Raw genomic sequence first — 26923 nt, 5'->3', positions numbered from 1 at the left:
AAGACTATGACCTCCATCAGTCAGAGGTCAGTGGTCCTTGCAGCTCCACTATGAGCTATTCAGTAAAATGTTACACTTAAATCAACACATAGATGTTTCTTCATGCTTCCCGCACACCTGGTCTTTTCCATCTCTCTTTTACTCTACTTTCTGTTGAACTCAACTTCCAGCTTTCGGCTATTACCCTACAGACTTCCATCTACTTCTTCACTACGTCACCACTACTAACTGATCCTACTCATTAATCCCTATGGCTATGATGGATCCCTGTTACTATGGCCGCACCTTTCCTCAGGAGAGGTTTGGTGCCCTAACATACCTAGCATTCTCCTTGTAGAGCCTGTTTGCCTCTGGCCAAAAAGATCTTACCACTACTTTTCAAGCATTATCAATGCAATATGCTGCACCAAATGAACTGCAACACAGCTGGTGCATTTCTGTGGTCCTCAAACACTACCAAGCCATTACAAAAAGATGATACTAGCCAATACCCAAAAGTTGGGTGACCGTGTTTGATGTGCCACTTCTGATAGCAATTCGCTATATGGGAGAGAAGAAGTAACTGAGTGTCTTGCCCAGAGGCAACCTTGTAATATCAGGTTTGTGGAATGTGTAGCTGGAGCTTTTCTCTGAAGCACAGCAGGGCTGACTGTTCAACCGCCTTGATTTCCATTCAAAGACTACCTTAAGGTGTCAGTAGCTCACTGTATGCAAAACCACCAACAGGAAGGTGATACTCCTGACACTTCTGATAAACAAAACATCTAGAAGAGGGGTCTCCAACATTTTCTGTAGCAAGAGCTAATCCTGATTAGTGAAAATCAACATGAGCTACAGAAAGATCAGTCATGCCTTATTACCAGACACCCTCACGCCCAGCTTCCTTGACTATAAGCTTCATGGCCATTAAGCCAGATACTATGGCTTCAACAAAATACTTTGACTAGGGGTTGCCATGTGTGTCAGTAAGAGAGTGGTCTTTTAGAATGTATGCACATGTGTGCATATGAATGGGATACATGCGTATGAGTAATTGAGAGACTGTGTGGCATGTACTTGTGGCACATGACATACCTTTCACCATATGTGGCACCGCTACATGTACAACACAAACATACAACCATTTTTTTAAATTGGAAACATTTTAAGTGCAAAAATATTCATAATGAGGAACATTTTTCTGCACTTAAATTTTCTCCATTTAAAAAAATGACAATTTTTCAGTTAAAATATGAGATAGTGCTTAACAGGCCACTGGGAACAAGAGAGCTGCAGTTTGCAAATGGAACACTTTGAAAACAATTTGAGAAAATGAAAAGTTAACTTAGTCATAAGGTAACTTTTTTTCATTTTTTTTCCCCTCCGATTTAAGAGTCTCATTTTGTTCCCACCTCCTATGTTGAGCTGGCAAGGACTTTTATTTAAGAATTAAATAGCTGAGGGCTTCTGTTCTTCAGCTCTGTGACCCGTGTCATAAATCTGACTCTAGCACTGCTCCTTATCAGGCTCTGCTATCTGCAGCCGGATGATTATAATGTTAAATAGACACAGCCTTCCCCTTTAAGGAAATATTTGACCCTGTTCTTTTTATATTTAAAAAAATAAATAAATGAAATCAAGTCTGGGAGCTACTAGTAGCTCGCGATCGACTGGTTGGAGACACCTGATCTGGAAGGAGCCAGAGGCCATCTCTCCAGTTCAGCTCAGAACAGAGCTCCCATTCTTTGGCAGAGGAGCAGCACGTCCTGAAAGCACATCAAGGTAGCAAGTCTTTGAGCATGACTACACTCACTCTTCCACCAGCCGAATAATCACAACATGCATAATCCGAGCACAGTCCTAGCTGGTGATAAACATCAAGCAGCTGAAGCCCAGCTTCAGGCTTCTGGTCCACCAATGCCTGCGGGCCGTGATCAGCACAGACAGAAGGCCTTAGAGCCGATACCCAGCCAACTCCTGGCACTGAAATAGCTGCACAAACCATAAGCTTCTTCCGCGCAGACAGCACCCTTGACAACAGCACAGTTTATACTCAGCCTCAGACCACTTAATGAGTACATCCTGGAAGACCAAAGGAGACAGACAGAACAGAAAAAGGAGAAGAGAAATGGTGAGTCAAGGGAGGACTGGTAGGGTGTGGTATAGCCAGTGAAAGAAGTTATACAGTGAAGAAAATGTAACAGTGTTTTTAAATGTGAGCCTTAGCCACCCTTAGTAAACACTTGTATAATATGGTGAATCTCAGTTCATACCATCCTACCCAGGTTAAAAGAAAAGCCTCTTAAATCTTGGAGACAGGCTGTTAACCAAAGGCAAACGTAGTACTTTTGGAGATAACGCATACTACACACAATGTATGGACCATGGTATACCAGCCCTTATATCGTGTGTGCAAGAGACAAGTGCACTAAAGGATACTCAGGGTTCATAAATGAAGTAGTCTCATCCAACCCACAACAACCTTCTACACTAAGTAACAAGATGCCACGATAACTAATGCCTGCTAAGTCATCAGAATGGCACACTTGATGTGTGTGTTGGGACATTACCACTCTGATTTCTAGTTACTAACAAAACATCAGTCCAGGAGCGAAAATGACACGTGGTGACAGAATGAGCTGAGGTAAGGTTCTTTAAAAATACCTTTACCTCCACACATTGCATACTTCATAGTCCAGGGAAAGCAGAGGATGAGGCTCAGCAGAGTAAACCGCAGCAAGGTAATGAATATAGGAACAAAGTAAAAAAAAAAAAAAAAGAAGAAAAAAAGCAGCAGCAGCCTGCGCCGTGATGATGGATGAGGACCTTACTGTGTGATAATGCTTTTCAAGTGTAATGGCCTAGAGAGGAACATATCTAATCAGCCATTCGTGACTCCTGCAGCAAAGAAATGTTATGGCAAGAGGAATATATGGAAATTAAAAAAGTAGCTCAAAGAGCTGAGCTTTGCTAAACAGTTCTACTTAAACACAAATTTAAATACACATTCTAACCCCCTCAAGTTACAACTTATTAGATTTGCTAACCAATACCTTTTCAGCTATTTTCAGTCGCACATCTTCAGAGATCCAGTCTGCTGATGCCAGATGGAAGCGAATTTCTGCCTTTGTATTAACTGCAAAAAAGAAAAAAAAAAGGTCTAGGTCTTGCGAGACTTCTCAGTAGCAGTCATGGTTATGCTTGAAAACAAGTTTATGTTTTACTAATTAAAACACAATGCATTTGAGAGTGAAAAACTAGCTACGTACAAATATTTGAGTTGTCAAGTGGGCAAGATTACACTCTATTTTCCTATTTTTGAAGTAGGAAACTTCCCCGCAAACAACTTCTCTCCCTAAATGTGCATTACAGACATCCCAAGGAGTCATTTCCTAAAACCAGTACAAATACGCTTTACATTACAACTCATTTAAAACATATTTCTACAGCTCGTCACATGGAAAATATGTGCTCAAAATATGCCTTAACTTACTTCTTGCCAAACTGAGCCCACTTGATAAACCTTTGGCTACCAAATAGAACAGATACCCAAGATTACAACAGCTGGTTACTGTTACAGAGTAAGAATAAAAGTGCCAAAACGGTCTCCGTTCATCTACAGTGGTCACAATTTAACAATGTAAAAATGGCTGAAGGTACACTAGTAGTTAAATGTTTCCAAAATAAACGTATTAGTCAAAATTATTAGGAAACCATTATTGCCTTGCTTTTATATTTAAAAATAGAACCATTTTTTTTACACCACCTTCACAGTCCACCAAAATCTACTCAACATATGTACGTTTTGATTAATGCACGAGTCAAACATTTGACTCACTCTTTATTTATGCCAGTTTATCACATTCTCTAAAAGTCACCAAAAATATATTTCGGGTTCCTAGCTACTACAACCTGTTAAAAATAGCTCTCCTGTTTCATTGGAATATCCTAACCTTTCAGCTGAGAGTAGCCAACTCAATCAACATCTTCAAACAAAACCTCTAAAGCTACCTCTTTGAAACAAAGGCCAAATGTGGATTTAAAACTACGAAAGACAGTCAAACAACTTCCACCTTACCAACTCTCTCCCAGACCTTAGGGTATTGTAGTGATGTTTACTCTATCATTATATGTGCTATTTTTCTTAAACCAATTTACATTACTTCTGTGAGTAAAACCAAATAATGTCTTAACACGTAGAGGGAGTAATGAGGAGGCCAAAGCTTTAACAATCCATTCCAAACATTTGGACGCACAGTGGTTATCTGCAGGACTCAGCTGAGAACGACACCTTATAAGCTCTGGAAACCCAACTCTGACAAAATCAGTCTGAAAAATGCACCAGGTGTCTTGAGATATCAGTGAACAATATCCAATTCTGTCAAGGCCCAAACGAAATAAGCAAAGAAATGACCTGTCCATATAGCAAAAACACTTCAGACTAGATAGTCACTATTCCACATCTAGATGAAAAGCACACAAATTGTAGAATTTTTGCCAGAAAACTCCACAAATCATACAGCAAATCTTTGTTTCCTAATCAACATATACAATGAATAACTTCTCAAAAATGGAACTGGGTTGTGCTCACACACATATGAATACATCCAAAAGACTACTGCATTGCTATAATCTGCACTCTACACTGATGAAACCATGGTACACATTTTCAATAAAATTTCTGAAAAACTGGACTCCTGCTTGCTCAACATCACTAAAATCTCTCTAAAACAAGCACTGGCAAAGCCAATAGGTTTTGCTTATGTGACTTTGTCAATATTATTTTAGACATGTTCCACAGCAGTGCAGGCTGCTTTTCAACAGCGCTTCAGGAACAGAAAAAAAGTGCTGTGACACAGCTCTACTTTTTAGCCATGCTGCACAGCAGCAATCACATTGCTGTGCAACATGATTTAAAGCAAAAACAATAATATTGCTATGACGTGGTCGACACTGGCCTCGCAATGGTGTTTTTTCCTGTATTTTAAGCCATGTTGCACATCAGCCCACATTGCTGTGCAACACGTTTTAAAAACATTGACAAAGCCAATAGATCACACATAAGCAAAACTTATTGACTTTGCTAGGCACATTAAAGGAACAAGGGATTCTTTTTTATATATCCAGTTTTGGATTTTTCATAGATTCACATGCTTGAATCATTCCCCATCGTATAATTAGGATTCTCACTGTACCTTAGAAAGCAGTATGTAAGAATCACATAGGCTATAATGGCGACAGTTTTCGATTAATTGGTCATGGGTCAAGTTTGGTTCCTTTTTTTCAAAAGGACATAGGCTATCCAGACGCCAGCACCCTACCACACGTCATGTGAAGGAAGTCTCTGAGCTCTGCTCAGTGTTTTCCTGTGGAAATCTTTCCTTCAATCCAAAGAGATGTCCGACCATTCTAAAAAAAGGCCCTTTTCCCCCTTGTAGATCCTGTGGCAGGAAAAGACTTCATATTAATGACCCTCATAAGGACTGCCAATATCCTAAACATCAAGCAAAAGGCTGTAAAATCTGTCGTACTTTTTCATCCAAGACTGAGGGGCAGATAAAGCAGACTTATTTTGTGGCTACAGGCAAAGACCAGTTCCTCAGGTGAAGACCGTGAATCCTTCAAGATCCCAGAAAAGGTCAAGCTCTGCTGACCTGGGGCATTCTGAGGAGAGCAGGGAGACTACTAAAAGTCACCATGAAGATCCCTCAAACGAGAAATCACATCTACTCTCCACTGGGTAAGCCTCCAGACAGACCTCTAGCCCTTATTCTAAGAAAAAGGAGACTCATCATCATCATTCTTCTTCTGAGCCGTCAACGCACCAAAAAAAAAAAAAAAAAAGCAACGGTCCAGACAAAGACACCACCGTCGGTGACAACCACCACAGGGACGGTAGGCACCACTTCGTCAGTGAGACTATCGTCGTTGCTCACATCATCAATGATGGCTATATGGATATCAATACCAGCGACGACGATTGGTGGGTCAGGTCATTCTGAAACAGTGGATTTGACATCGCCACTAATGAAGAAAAAACCTCTGTCGACGAAGCGGATGTCTGAAGCGTCTATGAAAACAGCTTCACTGGCTGCAGTCTGATGAGTCACGCTCATCCCCCAAGATACAGTTGATGAGACCTCTGTCAACAAAATCATTGTTGACAACACCATCAACTACTTTGCCGCCGCCAACTGCATCGACGACGGCGCCACCATCGTCAACTGAGCCACTGTCAACCACTATACCAGACAATGTCAACAACGACGGCACTGGTAAAAGAAATACCGATGCCATAATACACTACTGCCTCCACCAATTCAGATCACACTGATCCTAGTACCACCACAAAAGTTACGAAAGTGACAAGGCCTACATTGCATCCTGAGCATACATCTACAAGCAAGCCACCTCTTGGACTGGGAAGACTCTGAAGAAGAGGGTCTATTTGGGGGGGCGTACAATCCATCAGAGTTGTATGTTAAATACCAGGATGACGACGATGAATATGATCAACAGGATTATGAAGCTTATTATACTCCCCACGGCAGGCATTATGAACCATGCCCCCAGCCACTCAATACCATTCAGATGCTGTGTCTCTCATTCAAGACCTTCAAGACATGCTGCAAGACTATAAACAAAGGTTTCCCGATCCTACCTCGGACACAACACACCAACCTGCGCAACCACACCTACCTGCTCCAGCTACCCTTAGAAGTTTGCCTCCACCTCCTATAAGTCCTAGGCTAACATCAACATTTGCAATAGCCATTCATTCCAGAGATGGCGATACCGCCCCTGGAGAAGAGAGAGAAGAGGGAAAGATTATTACTCCTCAGCATGTTCAAGATGAGTGGGATAATTATCTGGCACCTACACCATTGCCACCCCTTCCTCATCCATCAGATTCTCCACCTGAGGATTTCGGAAGGTTCCACAATCTCATGGACAGAGCTGTCACGCACTTCCATCTACCAACATCTGTCTCACATTCAGATTGTTTTTTGCATGATTTCAAAGAACAGGCCGGAACATTTGCAAGATCCATCCGTATTATTGACTATATATGGAATGAGGGACTGAAAATAATGAAAATCCCAGCAACAGTGTCACCAGTTGCACCTCGTCTCAAAAAAAAAAAAAAAAAAAAAAAAAGGCTACGGAGGACTCTCCAGCATGCTTGATAGGTCATCCAAAACAGGACTCGGTGGTTTCGCAAGTTGCTTAAAGGTGCTCCAGAAGTCTGTCCACCCATTCACAGCCCCACCGGATAAGGGAGACATTTGGACAATACTGGAAAGAGATTCTCCCTTATGTCAGCCATTACTGTCCGGGAAGCGAATACCTTTGCAATTTTAGGTTGCTGTGACCAACAAATGTGGTCTGATGGGAGTGCTTACCTTGACCTCATTCCGGAAGATAAACAACTGGATTCTAAGAAGATATAACAGGAGGGAGAACGGACTTCCGCAGAAATAACTGACTGCACTGAAGGCATTGCGTCTACAGGTTTTCGACAGCTTGCTGAAGCAGCAGTATTAGCCGTCAGAAATGGCAGTAGTCCACCCCGTTTGAACCAGAGGTACAGTCCAGAATTTTAGGCCTATAACAGAGTTTGTTTGGCAAGCACATAGATGTGCAATTAGAACGGACACGGATACTGCTAAATTTCTCGGTTCTCTGCAATATACAAGAGTGCACTTTCGAAGAGCTGGGGCAGGGGTCCGACGGAGGTGGTTACCACAGACAACAGCAGCTTCCAGCGCAGTTCAGGTCTACAAATCATCAGACCTATCGTCAACTGCAGCATACAACAGACAAGAAGGCAGGCAGAAACAGCCCTCCCGAGGTTGAGACACTGGGCGCAAACTATAATTTCCATTGGGTACTGGCTTCAATTTCTTCCCCTCACCGCAAACAAGTTGGTGCAAACATCTCCCATTACTTGCATTCATGGAAGAAAACATCAGACAGATGGGTGTTGGACATAGTGTCTTCCGTTCACACACTGGAGCAGAAACCTCTAAATCATCCTCTGAAAGGAGCACATCCACCTCACCTTCACTTAATGAAACGGGAAGTTACTCTAATTTTTTCCAAAGGGGTAACAGAGAAGGGTTCCTGCTCATCAGAAAGGCCTAGGTTTTTACTCCTGACTTTTTGGTGAGAAATAAATGCAGGAGAATGGAGGCCAATTTTAGATTTTACACAGTTAAACAAGTTTCTGCGCAAACAATACTTCCGGATGATAACCCTCTCAGACATCCTACACCTTCGACAGCAGAGATTGAATGACATCACTAGATCTCCAAGATGTCTACTTTAACATTCAGGTTCATCCCTCGCATCTCAAGTACCTCTCCTTTACCATTGCCAGTATCCATTATCAGTTTGGGGTTCTACCTTTCAGGTTGAAATCAGCACCCTGTATCTTTACGAAATGCCTTGCACCAGTGCCAGCGCAACTTCACAAGCAAGGCTTCTAAGTCTTTCCCTTATCTGGACGATTGGCTGCTCAAAGTGCCAACATCACAGCAGGGTTCTCAGGCCACCAACGCCTGTTTGACGTTATTCCACAATCTGGAGTAGTGAATCACCAAAAATCAGCTCTCTCTCCATCACACAAGATGATAGTTATGGATGCAAAGATTGATAGTCAAAAACAAAGCCTATCTCTCAAAAGATAGACAGCAAAGATTAGCCACCATGGCTTTAATGAACCCCAAAAAACAGTCTGTTTCTGTGAGGCTCTTCATGTTGCTGCTAGGGATGATTTCCTCATCAATAAACATAATGCCTCTCACATAGCTAAAAATGAGACCACTTCAGGAAGAACTCCAGCTCCAGTGAACTCAGTATCAAGGATCCTTCAAGAAATTAATCACTGTTACACCAAGAATAATAAAGGCATTGCAGTGGTGGTCTCACAGCAATCACGTTTCCCAGAGTTCAACATTCCTGGTCACAGTCTGTAGGAAGTTGGCTCTGTATGTGCTATTTCAAAGTAAGAAATAGCATGCACAGAGTCCAAGGGTTCCCCTTAGAGGTAAGATAGTGGCAAAAAGAGATAATACTAATGCTCTATTTTGTGGTAGTGTGGTCGAGCAGTAGGCTTATCAAAGGAGTAGTGTTAAGCATTTGTTGTACATACACACAGGCAATAAATGTGGAACACATACTCAGAGACAATTCCAGCCAATAGGTTTTTGTATAGAAAAATATATTTTCTTAGTTTATTTTAAGAACCACAGGTTCAAATTCTACACGTAATATCTCATTTGAAAGGTATTGCAGGTAAGTACTCTAGGAACTAATAATCACAATAGCATATATACTTTTTACATAGAACACATTTAGCGGTTTTAAAAGTGGACACTTAGTGCAATTTTCAACAGTTCCTGGGGAGGTAAGTTATTGTTAGTTCTTGCAAACCACCTACGGGGTTCAAATTGGGGTCCAAGGTAGCCCACCGTTGGGGGTTCAGAGCAACCCCAAAGTCACCACACCAGCAGCTCAGGGCCGGTCAGGTGCAGAGGTCAAAGAGGTGCCCAAAACACATAAGCTTCAATGGAGGTAAGGGGGTGCCCCGGTTCCAGTCTGCCTGCAGGTAAGTACCCGCGTCTTCAAAGGGCAGACCAGGGGGGTTTTGTAGGGCACCGGGGGGGGGGGGGGGGGGGGGGGGGGACACAGGTCAGCACAAAAAGTACACCCTCAGCAGCGTGGGGGTGGCCGGGTGCAGTGTGCAAACACGCGTCGGGTTTCCAATTGTTTTCAATGAGAGACCAAGGGGTCTCTTCCGCGGTGCAGGCAGGCAAGGGGGGGGGGCTCCTCGGGGTAGCCACCACCTGGGCAAGGGAGAGGGCCTCCTGGGGGTCGCTCCTGCACTGGAGTTCCGATCCTTCAGGTGCTGCGGGTGCAGGGTCTTTTCCAGCCGTCAGGATTTTAGAGTCAGGCAGTCGCGGTCAGGGGGAGCCTCGGGATTCCCTCTGCAGGCGTCGCTGTGGGGGCTTAGGGGGGACAACTTTGGTTACTCACAGTCTTTGAGTCGCCGGGGGTCCTCCCTGTAGCGTTGTTTCTCCACCAGTCGAGTCGGGGTCGCCGGGTGCAGTGTTGCAAGTCTCACGCTTCTTGCGGGGATTTGCAGGGATTTGCAGGGGCCTTTAAATCTGCTCCTTTGTAACAAAGTTGCAGTCTTTTTGGAACAGGGCCGCTGTCCTCAGGAGTTTCTTGTTCCTCTTGAAGCAGGGCAGTCCTCTGAGGATTCAGAGGTCGCTGGTCCTGGGGAAAGCGTCGCTGGAGCAGGTTTCTTTAGAAGGCAGGAGACAGGCCGGTAGGTCTGGGGCCAAAGCAGTTGGTGTCTTCTTTTCTTCTTCTGCAGGGGTCTTTCAGCTCAGCAGTCCTCTTCTTCTTGTAGTTGCAGGAATCAAAATTCTTAGGTTCAGGGGAGCCCTTAAATACTAAATTTAAGGGCGTGTTTAGGTCTGGGGGGTTAGTAGCCAATGGCTACTAGCCCTGAGGGTGGGTACACCCTCTTTGTGCCTCCTCCCAAGGGGAGGGGGTCACATTCCTACCCCTATTGGGGGGAATCTTCCATCTGCAAGATGGAGGATTTCTAAAAGTTAGAGTCACTTCAGCTCAAGACACCTTAGGGGCTGTCCTGACTGGCCAGTGACTCCTCCTTGTTATCCTCGTTATTTCCTCCGGCCTTGCCGCCAAAAGTGGGGCCGTGGCCGGAGGGGGCGGGCAACTCCACTAGCTGGAGTGCCCTGTGGTGCTGGAACAAAGGGGGTGAGCCTTTGATGCTCACCGCCAGGTGTTACAGCTCCTGCCTGGGGGAGGTGTTAGCATCTCCACCCAGTGCAGGCTTTGTTACTGGCCTCAGAGTGACAAAGGCACTCTCCCCATGGGGCCAGCAACATGCCTCGGTTGTGGCAGGCTGCTAGAACCAGTCAGCCTACATAGATAGTCGGTTAAGGTTTCAGGGGGCACCTCTAAGGTGCCCTCTGGGGTGTATTTCACAATAAAATGTACACTGGCATCAGTGTGCATTTATTGTGCTGAGAAGTTTGATACCAAACTTCCCAGTTTTCAGTGTAGCCATTATGGTGCTGTGGAGTTCGTGTTTGACAAACTCCCAGACCATATACTCTTATGGCTACCCTGCACTTACAATGTCTAAGGTTTTGTTTAGACACTGTAGGGGCACAGTGCTCATGCACTGGTGCCCTCACCTATGGTATAGTGCACCCTACCTTAGGGCTGTAAGGCCTGCTAGAGGGGTGACTTATCTATACTTGCATAGGCAGTGAGAGGCTGGCATGGCACCCTGAGGGGAGTGCCATGTCGACTTACTCATTTTGTTCTCACCAGCACACACAAGCTGGCAAGCAGTGTGTCTGTGCTGAGTGAGGGGTCTCCAGGGTGGCATAAGACATGCTGCAGCCATTAGAGACCTTCCCTGGCAGCAGGGCCCTTGGTACCAGAGGTACCAGTTACAAGGGACTTACATGGATGCCAGGGTGTGCCAATTGTGGATACAAAAGTACAGGTTAGGGAAAGAACACTGGTGCTGGGGCCTGGTTAGCAGGCCTCAGCACACTTTCAATTCAAAACATAGCATCAGCAAAGGCAAAAAGTCAGGGGGTAACCATGCCTAGGAGGCATTTCCTTACACAGTCACAGACTTAATCATTACTACGGACGCTTCTGTCGCGGGCTAGGGTGGTCATTTACAGGACTGAAAGCAGTTTTTCTCACAATAAAAGTCTTTCTTCCATGGATCTTAGGTTTGTCAGTGCTGGTCCGCACGGACAACATGACCATCATGTACTATATAAACAAACAGGGAGGAACATGATCTCTATCCTGTCGACAAGAAGTTCAACTTCTCTGGGACTAGCTAACATTGAACAACATTTCTCTCAGGGCAGAAGACATGTCTGGCATCAACAATCTTCTCGCAGACATGCTCAGCAGGACAAACATTTGCCACAAGTGGGAGCTGGATCAACAGGAGGTGAGCAAGATATTCTCGTGTTGGGGTCAACCAGCTCTAGATCTTTGTTAGAAGAGAGAACGTCAAATGCCAGTTTTACGCCAGTCGATACCCACTCCCGGGATCATGGGTAATGCCCTTTTGATGCGATGGTTTGGGATCTTTCCATACTTTTCCCCCCTTTTCCACTGAAAACCAGGGAAATGAAAATGGAACACTGTCAACTCATTTTAATAGCTCCCAAATTGCCCAGACAACACTGGTTCATGGAGATGATTTTCATGTCTGTGACCAAACCCATTCCACTTTCCTAGAAGTGAACACTATTGTCGAAAAACCAAGGGCAGATATTGCATCCGAAACCAGCTTCTCTCTCCCGTTGCATGTATGGCTCCTGAGTTCAATGAATTCGAAAACATGAATATCGATCACGAATGTAGAGAGATACTCTCCAGAGCAACAGCCGAAAGTACTAACAAGACTTACAGGCTGAAGTGGAAGAGATTCTGTGCTTGGTGCATCCATTCCATGCTTTGCCTGAGCAAATCATGCCTTATCTCCTCTCACTTACCAAATCCAGGCTGGTCTGTTTCCGTGAAAGCCCACCTGGCGGCAATCTTAAGATACTGAAGTGGTGCAAGTAAGACTTCTTTGTTCTGTCAGGCTCATCAAATAGTCTATGAAAGGGTTATTTCATATTTTCCCTCCTGTGCGACCACCTCCTCCGGAGTGTTATCTCAAAATTGTTCTCGCTTAGCTAATGAAATCTCTATTCAAGCCAATACATAAAGCTGAGCTAAAATATCTCAAATGGAAGGTCGCTACTGTTCTTTCGCTCACCTCTATCAGAAGAGTTAGTGACATACAAGCTTTAACGATTCAGGAAGCATTCCTGCATTTCACAACTGACTTTGTACTTCTCAGAACAAATCCAAAATACATCCCGAAGGTTCCATCTCAGTTCCATCTTAACGAACCCATCATCCTGCGAACATTCTTTCTAAACCCAACTACACTGGCTGAAAGAGCTCTACATTCTCTAGACATAAAACAAGGACTCAAGTTTTATCTCCACTGCATGAAGCAGCTAACAGATGAATTATTAGTCTCCTACATCAAGTAGCTAGTGGAGCTCCTGTAAGGAAACTAACAATAGCAAGGTGGATTTCACAAACTATTCAGTTCTACCACACTGAAGCTGGCAAACCACTGACCAAGAAACCTAAGGTGCATCCCATGAGGGCAGTGTCAACCTCAGCTGCTCTTTTTGCAGGCATATCATTGGATACAATAGGTCAGGCTGCGACATGGAAGACTACCCATTCCTTCACGCAGCACTACTTTTGGAGTCTGCACACAGCAGCGATTCAGCAGTAGGACAGTGGTTGCTGCGCTATCTATTTCAGTAAGGTGAGTTTTGTTATTTTTTTTATGTAACCGGTTATCATGCTGCTCTAGTGCTTCTTGTACTTCTGTGGTTCAACATGGTATGTGTGTATGTGTTATATATATACACACACACACACACAGCTATACAATAGTGCATAGTTATTGTATTCCTCTTAGAGACTACTATGAACTGATTTTTTTTCTATTCACCCACCATTCAACTAAGGTTTCAATACTTGCTTTAAGTACTGCTTGCTATTCTGATTAAAGCACGTGAATCTATGAAAGATCCAATACTGGATAAGAAAACAAGTTACCTACCTTCGAGACTCACCTTTTACCTCAGTGTGTACTTCACTCTTGTGCTCAAAAATCTGAGGGAGAGAGCCTCTCTCTGGATTATTCTAGAGGGTGCTGGTGCCTGATTGGTCATGGGTCAAGTTTGGTTCTTTTTTCAAAAGGACACAGGTAGGTTATTTAATGGATGACTGCTGCCATTATAGCCCATGTGAATTTTACATACTGCTTTCTAAGGTACCGTGGGAATCCCCTTCATCGATGTAGAATGATTCAAACATGTGAATCTATGAAAGATACCAATCCTGGATAACTGCAGTCACAAGTGAGTTATTGTTTTCCTATTTTTTTATTATTATTATTTTTTTTTTTTTAAATCGGGTCCTGCAACTGGTAAGAGAAAATGAATGCCTATCTATAAGGAAATGGAAGCATAACAAATGAAAACATCTGGAGCAAAAACATTGCTCCCCCCAAAACACAGAAGATGGATATCAGCCAGGATATTGCTGTATTCTTGCTCTTTGTCTACCTCCTACATTTTACTGAGATTACATCAACTTCCCATGAGAGTCTTTTTCAAATGTTAATCTGGCACCAATGACAGAAACCTGGACAACCTCCATAATGCTCTTAACTTTATTTGGAATGCAAGGACCCCTCTCTGCGGTTACCCACCCCACATGCAGGCCCGGCCCAACACCATCAGGAACAGCCAGCCTCATCAATGTTCATGCTCAATGTGTGTCCTAGTATCACATGCCCAAGTGTATGTTGTGGATGTGACATTCGCTGCAGACAGGACACTGAGAGGCATCACGGAAGGCAAAGTTTAGGTTTGGGGTGTATGCGGACCCTGACAGATTCTATGACCTTGTGAGAAAAGAAAGAGGGCCACAGCGTTGGGCAAGGAGGCAAGAATACTCATTACAGCAATAACATGAGCAGATACATACAGACTGGCCTGTTCTCGGTATAACAGGTTCCAATATCAATTAGGGTGTCATTTTATGTAAAGATAACCTCAGCAAGAGGGGAATGTTCACAGGGTGTGTGTGTCACACTTGTAGGAACATTTGCATCTAAGTCAATGAAAAGTGGCTGCATGCTCTGCGCGAGCTGGGGCTTCGATTATGCAAAGTTTGCTCTGGTACTAAACATTTGAATGTTTTTTGCACAACAGGGAATGGAACAACTATTGTGCGCATTACGTAAATATTAATGTACTATGACAACATTTAGCAAACGGGAAAAAGGGTACCTTTAAGGCCCTTTTTTTCCTGTTTTGTGGCAATGCCAGCAGCACTGGTTTTCCTTCTTCGTTGGTGTTGGGCAGTTATTTTGAGCACAGGTCTTAAAGTGAGGGCTGAAGCTGCTAAAATGGCACCCTAAACCAAAGTCAGGCCACCACTCGTGCACCAAGCAAACCCTCATTGTTTGAGTTGCTGTATATGTGCATCAGAAGTCACAGGTTTAACTTGTGTGACTATACTGGACATAAAAAGGCATTGGGAAAGCCAATTGAGGCATACATTGATTATTAGTTTGATAGTACCAAAGCATAGTCTAACAGGTCATGAACAGGGAACTTAGTCCAGGTAGTTTGTGCTCAGATATGCACATTTTAAGGCACAAAATAAAACGAGAATTAACAAGGACATCAGATCTGAAAGGAACGATGTGGGAAGAGCAGCGGGGTGAAGAGAAGACTGCCTAAAGATGCACTTGCATGGAGTACTCAAAGGTACATAACAAAAAAAGAACTTTAGGGTGTGTAGGGTATGTAGGCAGTGGAAGAACACTGACCACTAGCCAGTGGCCAGTGCCCAGAAGCTGTACTTGGTACAAGCTAGGCAAGGATGGCAAAAGCGGAATAGAAAGAGAACGACGTGCGGGACAATGAGAAGCACGTAAATTAGAATGTTGGACTAAACCAATGGTAAGTTTAAGTAAGGGGGGGTTCTAAGCCCCTTTTACGGTTTTGTTTTTATTTGCAAATAAAAAACTTTGCTAGCACAGTGCAAGTGCTACGCAGGCAAAACTTTAAAAGTGTGATTCTCAAATAGTGTAAGAGGACAACAGCCAACGAGTCTCCGGGGATCCAACAAACCTTAATATATTACTGTTCTGCCACTGGCATCTTATTCTTGGCTAACCGCTAAATCTACCGAAAACTTGTAACTTCTCTTAAAGTTCATGAGGGGAAAACAATCCAATCAGGTTAAAAAAAAAAATATGAAAACGTAAACCGCTATCCTGTAGCTAGAAAAATGCACTTTTATTCTGTGTAGAGAAAAAAAGTGCACACACAATGGCCATCTTATTTCTATAGACTTTGCAAAAAAATATCCTGAACTTCACTCAGTTTCATTCAAGATGTTTCAACAAATTAAAATGAGAACAAAATGTATTATTAGGCATTCTTTTAGGATTTTCTGCCAAGTTAAATTTACTGGCACACATTTCAGCAAATGCCCACCCATGTTCAGATTTCAGAAGCCCCCCCCCCCCCTCCCAGATATTGGTCTTGTATTGTGCAAACCCAAATAAATTAACTCCTAAAAACAAATAATTCTACCTTTTTTCCCCCTTCAATATCTGACTTTTTATCATGTTTCAATATATTGGCTGTGGATTTGGAGTGCATCCATGCCACCAATGAAGATTCCAGATTATTTTCTCAGGCTGTCAACGTGTCTTGCAGTCTTTTGGCATATTTCCACGTTTCTGTGTGAGATCACCAACAGAATCTAGAAGTCAAAAGCACAGTTTGGACTGCTACTTTAAAACTCTCCTGTATATGATTTTTTTTTTTTTTTAACACTGTGTATCTTGATTCTTGTGGTAAAACCAAGCACCAGATGGTCCCTATTTCTTCTCCCAGTTAAAAGGGGGTACACGTTCTAAGGTACAGTCTTACATTATTGTTTCATTCACATATTTGACACATTCCATGCTGCCTTTTACTACAAGGCAGTCATCTGCTTGTAATTGGTGAAGGATGGTAAAGTTAGCATCTAAAAGTTACATGACATGTTGGGTAACAGGTTGGTTAACACTGGTATTTTAAAGCACAATTATAGTAAATCAACAACTGGGAATGTGAAGGGTCTTAAGGAAGAATGAGCGCCCACCTTCTCTGCATTTTTTAAAACTGGAAGCTCTGGCAAAGCGAAAGATGGAGGCTCACTGGTGAAGAACAGCACCAATGTTTTGCTTGTAAGTATTCAGGTTGTGTGTGCTGTGAGACCCCAATAAGTAATGCATACTTTCGAATATGATCTGTTAATTAATGGCAATGTTAAGGAGCTCAACAAGCTAAAAACTGAAGAAGTCAGAGTCCTTCTAGTCAGGGATAGGAAAGTTCATGCTATCAAGCTCTGTAACAGCAGTTTTGCCAACAAATACTTTGGAAGACCTACAAATAGAGCACTCCAATAGTAAAGCTTTGCATGAATAGTAAGTTGTACCTCTTCTCATTGATAGGCAACAGTTAGGAGCAGCCAAAGTTTGGGGAGCAGCCTTGTATGACAAACAGGAAAATGTGATTCCGTTAATGTGTACCTTGAATGAAAGTGAATTGTACACAGACTACCAGATATTTTATCACCTTGACTGGGGTGGGTAATGCTCCAAGCTGCATGGGTCCCCATCGCATGGGCCAAACCTCAAGTAATCCACCCCAAAATAATATTACTATTTTTAAGAGTTTAGCTTAAGTCAAAGAAGCTATAAACAGCTCATTCATGAGACTCCCTACATGTTCCAGGTAAAAAGCCAGCTGTTTGTCATAAGTCATAAAGGTGAAACCGAATGAACTGACCACCTGAGCAAGAGGGGCTATGTACATGTCAAATAGTGTAGGGCTTAAAGATGATCAACACCGCACTCAATGTCTCAGGCTTGAAAAAAAACTTGGACATTCTGATCGCTAAATTTCTGTCCTACACAGAGGATTTAATCCTTGTAAGTGCCCTGCTCCTGATCCCTGCCTCCTGCAGCCTTATCAAGATTTCATATGAAGATGTATTTAAGGCTGCAAGGAGGTCCGATAAATTAAGAGCCACTCTGATGCCTTTGTCTAGCATCCAGCGTATTTCAATAATTGACAGAAATGCAGATTTGGTGATGTGTGACTGGCTAAATCCTGACTAAGTTGGGGCAAGATTACTTATTTATGAACGCTGACAGTTTGGTTGCACATGTTTTTCAAGGATTTTGGTGGGAACTAGGCAAAGAGCATTAAGACTGAAATAGCTCAAACCCTTACGGGCAGCAGACTTCTTTATTTTTTTTAATAAAGGAGTAATCACAACTTGCTTCCCAGGACAGCTGGTGAGGGAAAAGATGGACTGCAGAAAGGGTTCAGTATAGAGGCAAACATATCTGATGCTTGATGTAGAATCTGCACATGAGTTTCCCAAGGGAGAACAAGATTTAACTGGGAAAACCAGTACTCCAGCATTATCCACTGTCAGAGAGTCCAACTCCGAAAGACAGCCTTCAATAGGCCCAAATAGATGGACAGTCCCTCTGAATCAGAATAATAGGTAGCAGAGGGTTTAATGTGATAGTCTGACGAATATAAACAACTTTATTCAGAAAAAATCTGCTATAGCACTGTATTATCCTTCCCAAAACTGGCGTGGTCGGAGGCTTGAAATCAGCTTGCAGATGTGATTTGCCAGCGACTCAACAACAATAAAGACTTCTTAAAATTTACCATACTTGTTATTTTATTTTTCTATTGGTCTTAACGGTTAGGAATTCAAAGTGATGAATCAGTTTTGATTCAGAATCATAGCTTCTCTACCATGTTTTTGTTTCCTTTGTTTGACTTCTCAGTCTGTGAACCAGGGTGCGGATTGTGTTTTTGCAACAAAGTTGACATGGTAGTTCCACTCAAAGTTTGTACTGTAAATATAGGAAATTGGGATCACTGTTTTTCTTAAAGGAAGGCAGCAGGGTAAAAATCTAATCCAGCTTCTCTTGTATGATCTGACTTCTAGCTCGCTCTCTATGTACCTAACATCATGGTTGACTGGTCTATGAAAGAACCGGAACCTATTAAAAAATATTAATTCCTGGTTTGGCTAGACTACAGGCCATAGCTTTATGAAATGGATGCCATTATAGCAGGAAAAGGTTTCCTCTAAGGTATGCCCAACTTCATGAGTGAGACAAATCATAAATTAGGTGAAGCTCAGCAAGGCACAGTTGTCAGTAAGACCAGGTTTGTTAAAACCTACCAGGACAGTGACCCCCCCCCCACCCAAATATTTTATTTCTCAAGCATGACAAAATTAGCAGACTGGAGAAAATCTGAAGATAGAAAATCCAAGCTAAGCACCATGAAGTCAAGTTTCAGCAAGACACAGCTTACCACTATTATAGTTCAGGATTAAGCAATGGATCTCAATTTTATGTTTTGGCAAAAAACGTATGTGTTAAGCAAAGCATTCTTTACGGTTGCCCTTTTCTCTACTAATGAAATTCGTGCCTTAGACATAAGTGGGTGACTTTCTGACTTGTATGTAGATTGCAGAACTGCAATCCAGTTGTTCCTGTCAAGATCATAGTTTGCAAGGAAGGTCTTCCTCAAAACAAGCAGCTAAAACTTAGCTGGGTGCAGACAGGCCTGCTTGTGCTGTACCAGCAGCGTGCCCACCCATGTCCAGCTCCTACTTCAATGACTCTTGCATGTGCGCTTTCCTGACTCCAAAACTAGACTGTTTCAGTTCCTCTCGAAATGGTCACTGCTATATTTAAACCAAACAGACCAACTAGGTGGAAGAGACTCAACTCTTAAGTATAAAACCAAATGCTTTCTGCCTCAACCACACTATTTACCGTAAAGAAAAAAAGTACTGCAGCCTGATAGAGAGAAAAAAAAAAAAACAATGCTGGTTACACAACCACAATAATGCAGAAAAATGAAGCTGGCTTTGCTGGAAACTTTTGTCTTGAAAAGATCAAGCGCACACCTGCACCTCAGTCCAGCCTAAATAGGAAAAAACACTTAGCACCAAGTTATGTTACAGGTCATCAGAGCCACACTACATTGACTATAACTGGGCCTTTACGATGCTATGTTTGTACCATTTTCATATTATATTACATCACTTAAACAATGTAAACGCAGAGCATTAATGTTGGAAAATTGCCCTTTCTACAGGGTCATCCCCAAACAGTTTGCTTCCTCCTCCTATTGTTTCTGACTTTGTTTTTGTTGGCTTAGGACTCTGCACTTCACTACTGCTAACCAGTGGTAAAGTGCCTGTGCTCCCTCTGTAAAATATGGCTTATACACAATCAGCATATTGTTTTACTTTTTGCTGTGCTGCCCTGATGGTCTCTTGTCTGGGTAAAAAGGACAGGACATGCATCACTTGAATCCAGTGTCTCCATGGGCTACTTGGCTGGCCTCCTGATCTTACATTTCATGGACATAAAAGATTTCCAACCACCCTTCTCCTGCACCTGGACTCTGCTATCTGCGAGTTTGTCCTACCGAGTGGTGCCACCCCAGTCCTGGATCCTTAGAGATGAGCCTAACGTGTTTGCTCCAGCAGAACTGATGCATCCTATGTTGCCGGAGCAGAATCAACCCATCACTACTGTTGTGTGGAACAGAACAGCTGCGTGGTCCTTGCATACCCGTTGCTGGAAGCCTAGACAATGCCAAATCCCCGCATAGCAGCCTCTGCGCTCCTTGGGACAGATGCATAGACTCAAATGCATAATGCATCCTCAACACAGCCCCGGCACCGGGGTCCTTGATGTCAGGGCAGCAGGAACTTGCACACTAAACTCTGCCACATCTCGGAACCGATAGATCGCTGCTGTTGTGTGGAGAAAAGATGCCTGCTCTCTACTGCGTGGTTCATAACTGACAAAGGTTCGCAACCAGGATTTAAGGTACTTTCAGGCCCAAATGGGTCTCTGTAGCCGGCCTGCCCTCCATCGCAGTCAGCTGAAGTTTTGATTTTGTCCCGGTCTGGTGTGACCAGGCATCCCCTGATGGCGCTTCTTGTCTCTAAGCGCTATTTTACAGTTCTTTATTCTTTAAAACGTCATAACTCAAGTTCCACTAACTGGATTTTGGTCATTTTAGTCTTGTTTTAGATGGTGCTGTGCCAAGCTACAAGAGTGTGAGCACAGATTAATTTAGGGTTTGCCGGATGCATACCCTGACTAGGATTGTGGTTGCTTTTTGACCAGGGATCAAGAGTCACGTTGCACAGGGGTACTGTCCTGCAAGGAAAGGCAAGAGCTTACTGCCTCCCAAATTGGACAGCTGGCAGAGCGGACCAAAGAGACCACTCCAGACCACCACCTGTAATGCAGGATCCATGCAGTTCCAGAGGAGATCCACGCAGCCGGACGTCGTTGCAGTTGGTGCCTGCAGATGCTGGGGAGTGACTCCTATACTCCACAGGAGATTCCGTCTTGCTTTTTGGTGCAGCTGAAGTCTTGCTGATCTCAGAGGATGCACAGCCAGGAAAATGTTGCAGGTGCTGGAAGGAGTCAGAGAAACAATTTTTGCAAAGCGGAGTCATCACTGGAGTTGCAGATTATCGGTTCTTGAAGAGTCCAGTTGCAGTTCCAGTGGCCAGAAGATGAAATAAACTATGCAGAGGAGTCCTGGTGGAATCTTGCACGTCGAATCTGGTGACACCCTCAAGTGAGTCACTAAAAAACCCTAAAAGGGTGTTTGGTCACCTAGTAAGGTGACCACCTATCAGGAGTAATCTGTGACATCAGCTGCCTGATCTGGCCACTTAGATGCTCCCAGGGGTTTCAAAATGACAAAATCAAGGGGACTCTGGGCACCACCCCTGGGATGGTAATGGACAGGGGAGTGGTCACACCCCTTTCCTTTGTCCAGTTTCGCACCAGAGCAGGGGCCGGAGGTCCCTGGACTGGTGCAAACTGGTTTATGCAAGGAGGGTACCAAATGTGCCCTTCAAAGCAAACCGGTGGCTTCTGGAGGCTACCACTCCCAAGCCTTGCGACAACTATTTCCAAGAGAGAGGGAGTTGCCTTCCTCTGCCTTAGCTGGTCAAGCAGTAGGAGGACAGAAAGATGTCTGAGGGGTGGCAGCAGCACGGGCTGCCGGGAAAACACCAGAAGAATGGTAGGAGCAATACTAAGAAGTCCTCTAAGGAGCCCCCAGAATGCCTGGAATCATACAACCAATAGCGACAAAAGTATTGGGGTGTGATTCCAACATGTCCGATACCAAACATGCCCAGGTTCGGAGTTACCATTATGTCGCTGGGATGTTATAGTTAGGAGCACATTTCAAACACAAAAATTAGCATAGTTAAGAGTTACTTCAAGTAACTAACTCGTGCCCCAAGGTTACTATACCTTGCTCCCTGAGCATGTACTGGTAATTATCCCATCTGTCATGACATCTTCTATGGCATCATTGAAATTATCACTGCAACATTTGTAATAGAATTATTGATGAGGAAATTGTGCATTGCGGGGTGCGAGTTATAGTTATCTTAGGGCACAAGTTATACGTTTTGTAGTTTCGAAATACGTGCCTAACAATAACGTCCTTGTAAACTTTTTTTTTTACGTGAAAAAAAACATATACATACATATACACACACAATTTAGTAAAACTATCCAGACTTAAAGGAACTACACAGTCAAAATAAACCGTAATACTAAACAGTCTGGGAAATGAGGAGATTATATTAAAACACTTAACACTTGATCAAGCAAAATGAGTGAATCCGATATGGTCTCAAAACTGATAAGCCACAATACTCAAAAACCTACAGAAATTATGCCCATCCCAGGCAATCAATTGTTTACCTACATTTCATTCCATGGAATCAGTATTAATGTCCCTTACCTTCAGTGAAGTCATTTTTACCTGAACCTTGCTCTCATGCATCTAGCAGTAACATTTCTTCCATGACCCTACAAAAGCATATATTCATACCTTTATTAACATTCTGCCCACCAGGCCCACTGCTGCGGCTGTAGGAGATTCTTAGACGGTCTGGAACAAGAGAAAAATGCATGTGAAAATCACGGACAACAGGCGCACAAACTTCTAATGTGCAGCTCAGCCGCTTGCTGTGGCCATCCAGAAATTGTTTTTTTTATAATTTATTTAGTCATTTGTGTATCTGGTTCATTTCATATTTATTTTAATTTCTCTGCATAAGACATTACTTCATGCGCAAATAAGGGTAAGATGGTAAAGTAAAGCTATTTTAAGTTACTTTGGTGACTCAGCCTCATTTTAATTACTGAGTGCACAAATGTCACATTTATTCACCTCCAAGAAGCAGAGATTCTATGCTAAGAAGTTTGCAGATGTGCAAGCACAGAGACATGTCTGCAGGAAGTTTTATAGGAACTCTGAAGTTTCCTCTTGGATGGGGATGGTTGTCCAAGTGTTAAAATCTGGAGCCACAAAGCATTTAACAGCAGAGATATGAATAAGCTCTAAATGGTCACATCACAGAGTTTGCTGGTCCTTTCTTGGGCACTCTTACAAAGTAACTGATAAGTAATCACAAATAATAAAATTAGTATCACTTATGATTAAACTTAATAAATAAGAAAAGATTTCAATCAAAGAGTAGAACATTCAACCTATCTACATACACTGACCGGTGGGAAACAGACAGACTTGACAAAGGGAGCATCAAGGAAGGGTAATTGAAGTCTTGTTGGAGCACACTAATAAGGGCTATAAAATAAAAAAAGAGGTAGTGCCAATAAGATGATAAATGTTGTGTCAAGTAGTGGGTCAATTGTGGTCATGACCAGGATTTGTCAGTCAGATAACGTGTAGGTATTTTGGACAGGTAAGTTCCCTAAATTAATTGGACAGGTAGCAAAAGCATGCCGCCCACACCTTGTGGAACTGTCGTAGCATCGCCGTCACGACCGCCATCAACTTCTCCATACCCAATAGTACCCACGCTTTATGGAGCCAAACGAGTCTCGTCAGAATCTTGTGCGCGCCCCACCGGGAGAGCAATAGTTGCTTGGCTGCTCCGAGTAGCAGTGTGATAGCGCAACCCTTTGCAGATTGCAGGAGTCTATTTAGTTTATAGTAGGAAAGGTTTAAGATACACTAGGTCCTGAAGAAGCGTCATAGGATCCTTTTGGACTATAGAGACACAAAACATGTCGACCTCATTTTGAGGTAGGTCTGGTAGTTCCTGGCCTCCTCCCTTCCTCAACAAGCTGATACAGAGTGGTTGAGCATTATCTCTATTCCACTCCCTTGTTACGTTTTTAATCTTGGCCATCACCCTACACAGACAAATAAATTTAGTATTCAGAGGGTCTTGAGCTAATTTGAGTTTTTCTGTTGTTCTCTCCGCTTTTTCTCCTTACTCACATTTGGGGTTTGTGGCATCATCGAGAAAAGATCTCCGGCAAAGAGCCCCCCTACAGGGGGTGCCCGTCAGACATTGCAGCGCCGGTCTGACAAGGAGCACGTCCGATGATGAAGCATGACACCCAATACAGTGTGTGAGGACTCTTGCTCCCAACAATTAGGACTCCATAGTATTCACCCTGTCTTTCTTTTTGGAACAGTGTATTTCATTATATAATTATATTGGTAAGATATACACCCCGACTGGTTGGTGCCATTTTGGAAGCCATGGCACCTTCCAAATATGGATGCCAGCAACTGCTTGGTCAATGAAGCACCAGTGCTTTTCTGTGCTAAATCTTAACCATTCTACCATGAAATGCAGAACTGTTGGACCTGGCTTTTTTGACAGGGTCATCCCCAAACTTTTTGCCTCCTTCCTCCTATTTTTTCTGACCTGTTGTTGTTGGCTTTTGACCTCTGGGCACTTTACCACTGCTAACCAGTGCTAAAGTGCATATGCTCTCTGTGTAAATTGTACTATTGATTGGTTTATCCATGATTGGCTATTTAATTTACTTATAAGTCCCTCGTAGAGTGCACTATATGTGCCTATGGCCTATAGATTAAATGCTACTAGTGGGCCTGCAGCACTGGTTGTGCCACCCACTTCAGTAGCCCCTTAACCTTATCTCAGGCCTGCCATTGCAAGGCCTGTGTGTACAGTTTCACTGCCACTTCGACTTGGCACTTAAAAGTACTTGCCAAGCCTTGAACTCCCCTTTTTCTACATAAAAGTCACCCCTAATGTGTGCCCTAGGTAACCCCTAGAGCAGGGTGTTGTGTGGGTAAAAGGCAGGACATGTACCTGTGTAGTTATATGTCCTGCTAGTGTAAAACTCCTAAATTCGTTTTTACACTACTGTGAGGCCTGCTCCCTTCATAGGCTAACATTGGGGCTGCCCTAATACACTGTTGAAGTGGCAGCTGCTGATCTGAAAGGAGCAGGAAGGTCATATTTAGTATGGCCAGAATGGCAATACAAAATCCTGCTGACTGGTGAAGTCGGATTTAATATTACTATTCTAGAAATGCCACTTTTAGAAAGTGAGCATTTCTTTGCACTTAAATCTTTCTGTGCCCTTCAATCCACGTCTGGCTAGGTTTAGTTGACAGCTCCTTGTGCATTCACTCAGACACACCCCAAACACAGGGTATTCAGCCTCACTTGCATACATCTGCATTTTGAATGGGTCTTCCTGGGCTGGGAGGGTGGAGGGCCTGCTCTCACACAAAGGACTGCCACACCCCCTAATTTGCGACGCACAGCTTGTTCCGTGGCGAGAAAAACATCGCACACCGACGCGACGCCTTCGGGACAACCGGAACTTCGATGCGCGGCCTCACAAGGACAACGCCGCCCGACTTCCAGAGGAGAAATCGACGCAACGCCTGCCGTGAGATCGAAACTTCGACGCACAGCCCGCGGAACGACGCGCAGCCAAAAAACAAGCAGGAGAATCCACGCACAGACCCGGGACATCTGGTAATCCACGCGACCCATAGAAAGACGGCCCGCGCGACAGAAAACGACGAACGACTTCCCCGCGTGAAAAATAACGACGCAAGTCCGCGTGTGCTGGGGAGAAATCGACACACACACACTATTTTTCCACGTATCTCTTCTTCTGCGGCCCTTTGCGGAGATTTTCCACTCCAAACCAGGTACTTTGTGCTTGAAAGAGACTTTGTTTGCTTTTTAAAGACTTAAGACACTTTAGATCACTTTTCAGTGATATCTTTTACAAATTCATATTGCATCTTGGATCGTTTTGACCTGCTAATACCCAGATAAATATTATATATTTTTCTAAACACTGTGTGGTGTATTTTTGTGGTGTTAGATTATGGTATTTGTATGATTTATTGCACAAATGCTTTACACATTGCCTTCTAAGTTCAGCCTGACTGCTCGTGCCAAGCTACCAGAGGGTGGGCACAGGCTGATTTTGGACTGTGTGTGACTTACCCTGACTAGAGTGAGGGTTCTTGCACGGACAGAGGGTAACCTGACTGCCAACCAAAAACCCAATTTCTAACAATAACAATAGCGCAAGTATGTATGCCCAGGCCGCTTCAGACTAGCACACATATGCCCGTTTTCTCCTTATACATGCCTTTTTCCCTTCCCAAATAAAGTCCTCAACTAGGGGTTGTAGTTTATAGAGTACATGTGGGGGCAGTTGGAGTGGTAGTGTCTGCATAACCAAGAATCTTAGGTAGTAAGGTCATCTTAACAGCAGCCAGTCACCCCAGCCAAAAGAGACCCTGTTCCTTCCACCAGGAAAGGTCGGAGTGGGTAGTCACCAACAGTGCAGCATAATTAAGATCAGCAGCATGTGCGGTAGAGTTGTAGGTTTTAAGTAGGGCATAGACAAATGGGAACTGTATTTCAAGTAATGCTTGGTCGGCCTTTGGAATGGAGTGGTTGAGCACCAATTGTTTCAGTAAATTTGTTTTGAAGCCCGAAGCCAAGCCGAAGGCAGTTAGTTCATGCATCACTGCTGGTAATGAAGTTTGTGGGTTGGATAGGACCAACAAGGCATCATCAGGCATATAATGCAGCCTTATGTTCCATGTCATCCATGAGTATGCCTGTGATGTCTCGATTGCTTTGTACTCAACTCTGCAAAGGGCTCCATATATATGGTAAATAGGAAAGGCTGCAACAGAGGTTCATTAACTCGCACCACTGAATTAGGGGAGGCATAACTACATTGAATCAACTGCTGAAACCGTGGACCAATGCTAAACTTCTCCAATACCAAGCGCAAGTACGGCCAATGGACCTGATCAAAGGCCTTCTTGGCATCTATGGAGAGGAGAAGGGCCAGGATACA

At 43.5% G+C, this 26923-nt stretch overlaps 1 protein-coding gene across 2 annotated transcripts in view; it reads right to left on the bottom strand.

Moving 5' to 3' along the window:
* The window catches only part of MRPL58 (mitochondrial ribosomal protein L58), a 53825-nt gene that overhangs the window by 13023 nt on the left and 13879 nt on the right, over positions 1-26923 (bottom strand). For both annotated transcript variants that reach the window (XM_069200107.1, XM_069200108.1), the window contains exons 3-4: positions 22626-22685; positions 3033-3115 (exon numbers count right to left, since the gene is read on the bottom strand). In XM_069200107.1, the coding sequence (XP_069056208.1) occupies positions 3033-3115; positions 22626-22685 (143 nt within the window). The remainder of the gene's footprint in view (positions 1-3032; positions 3116-22625; positions 22686-26923) is intronic.

The sequence above is a fragment of the Pleurodeles waltl genome, chromosome 7, assembly GCF_031143425.1.
Source record: "Pleurodeles waltl isolate 20211129_DDA chromosome 7, aPleWal1.hap1.20221129, whole genome shotgun sequence".
Lineage (NCBI taxonomy): Eukaryota > Metazoa > Chordata > Amphibia > Caudata > Salamandridae > Pleurodeles > Pleurodeles waltl.
Note: the sequence above shows the minus strand (reverse complement) of the source record. Positions and strands in the feature narration are given on the sequence as shown.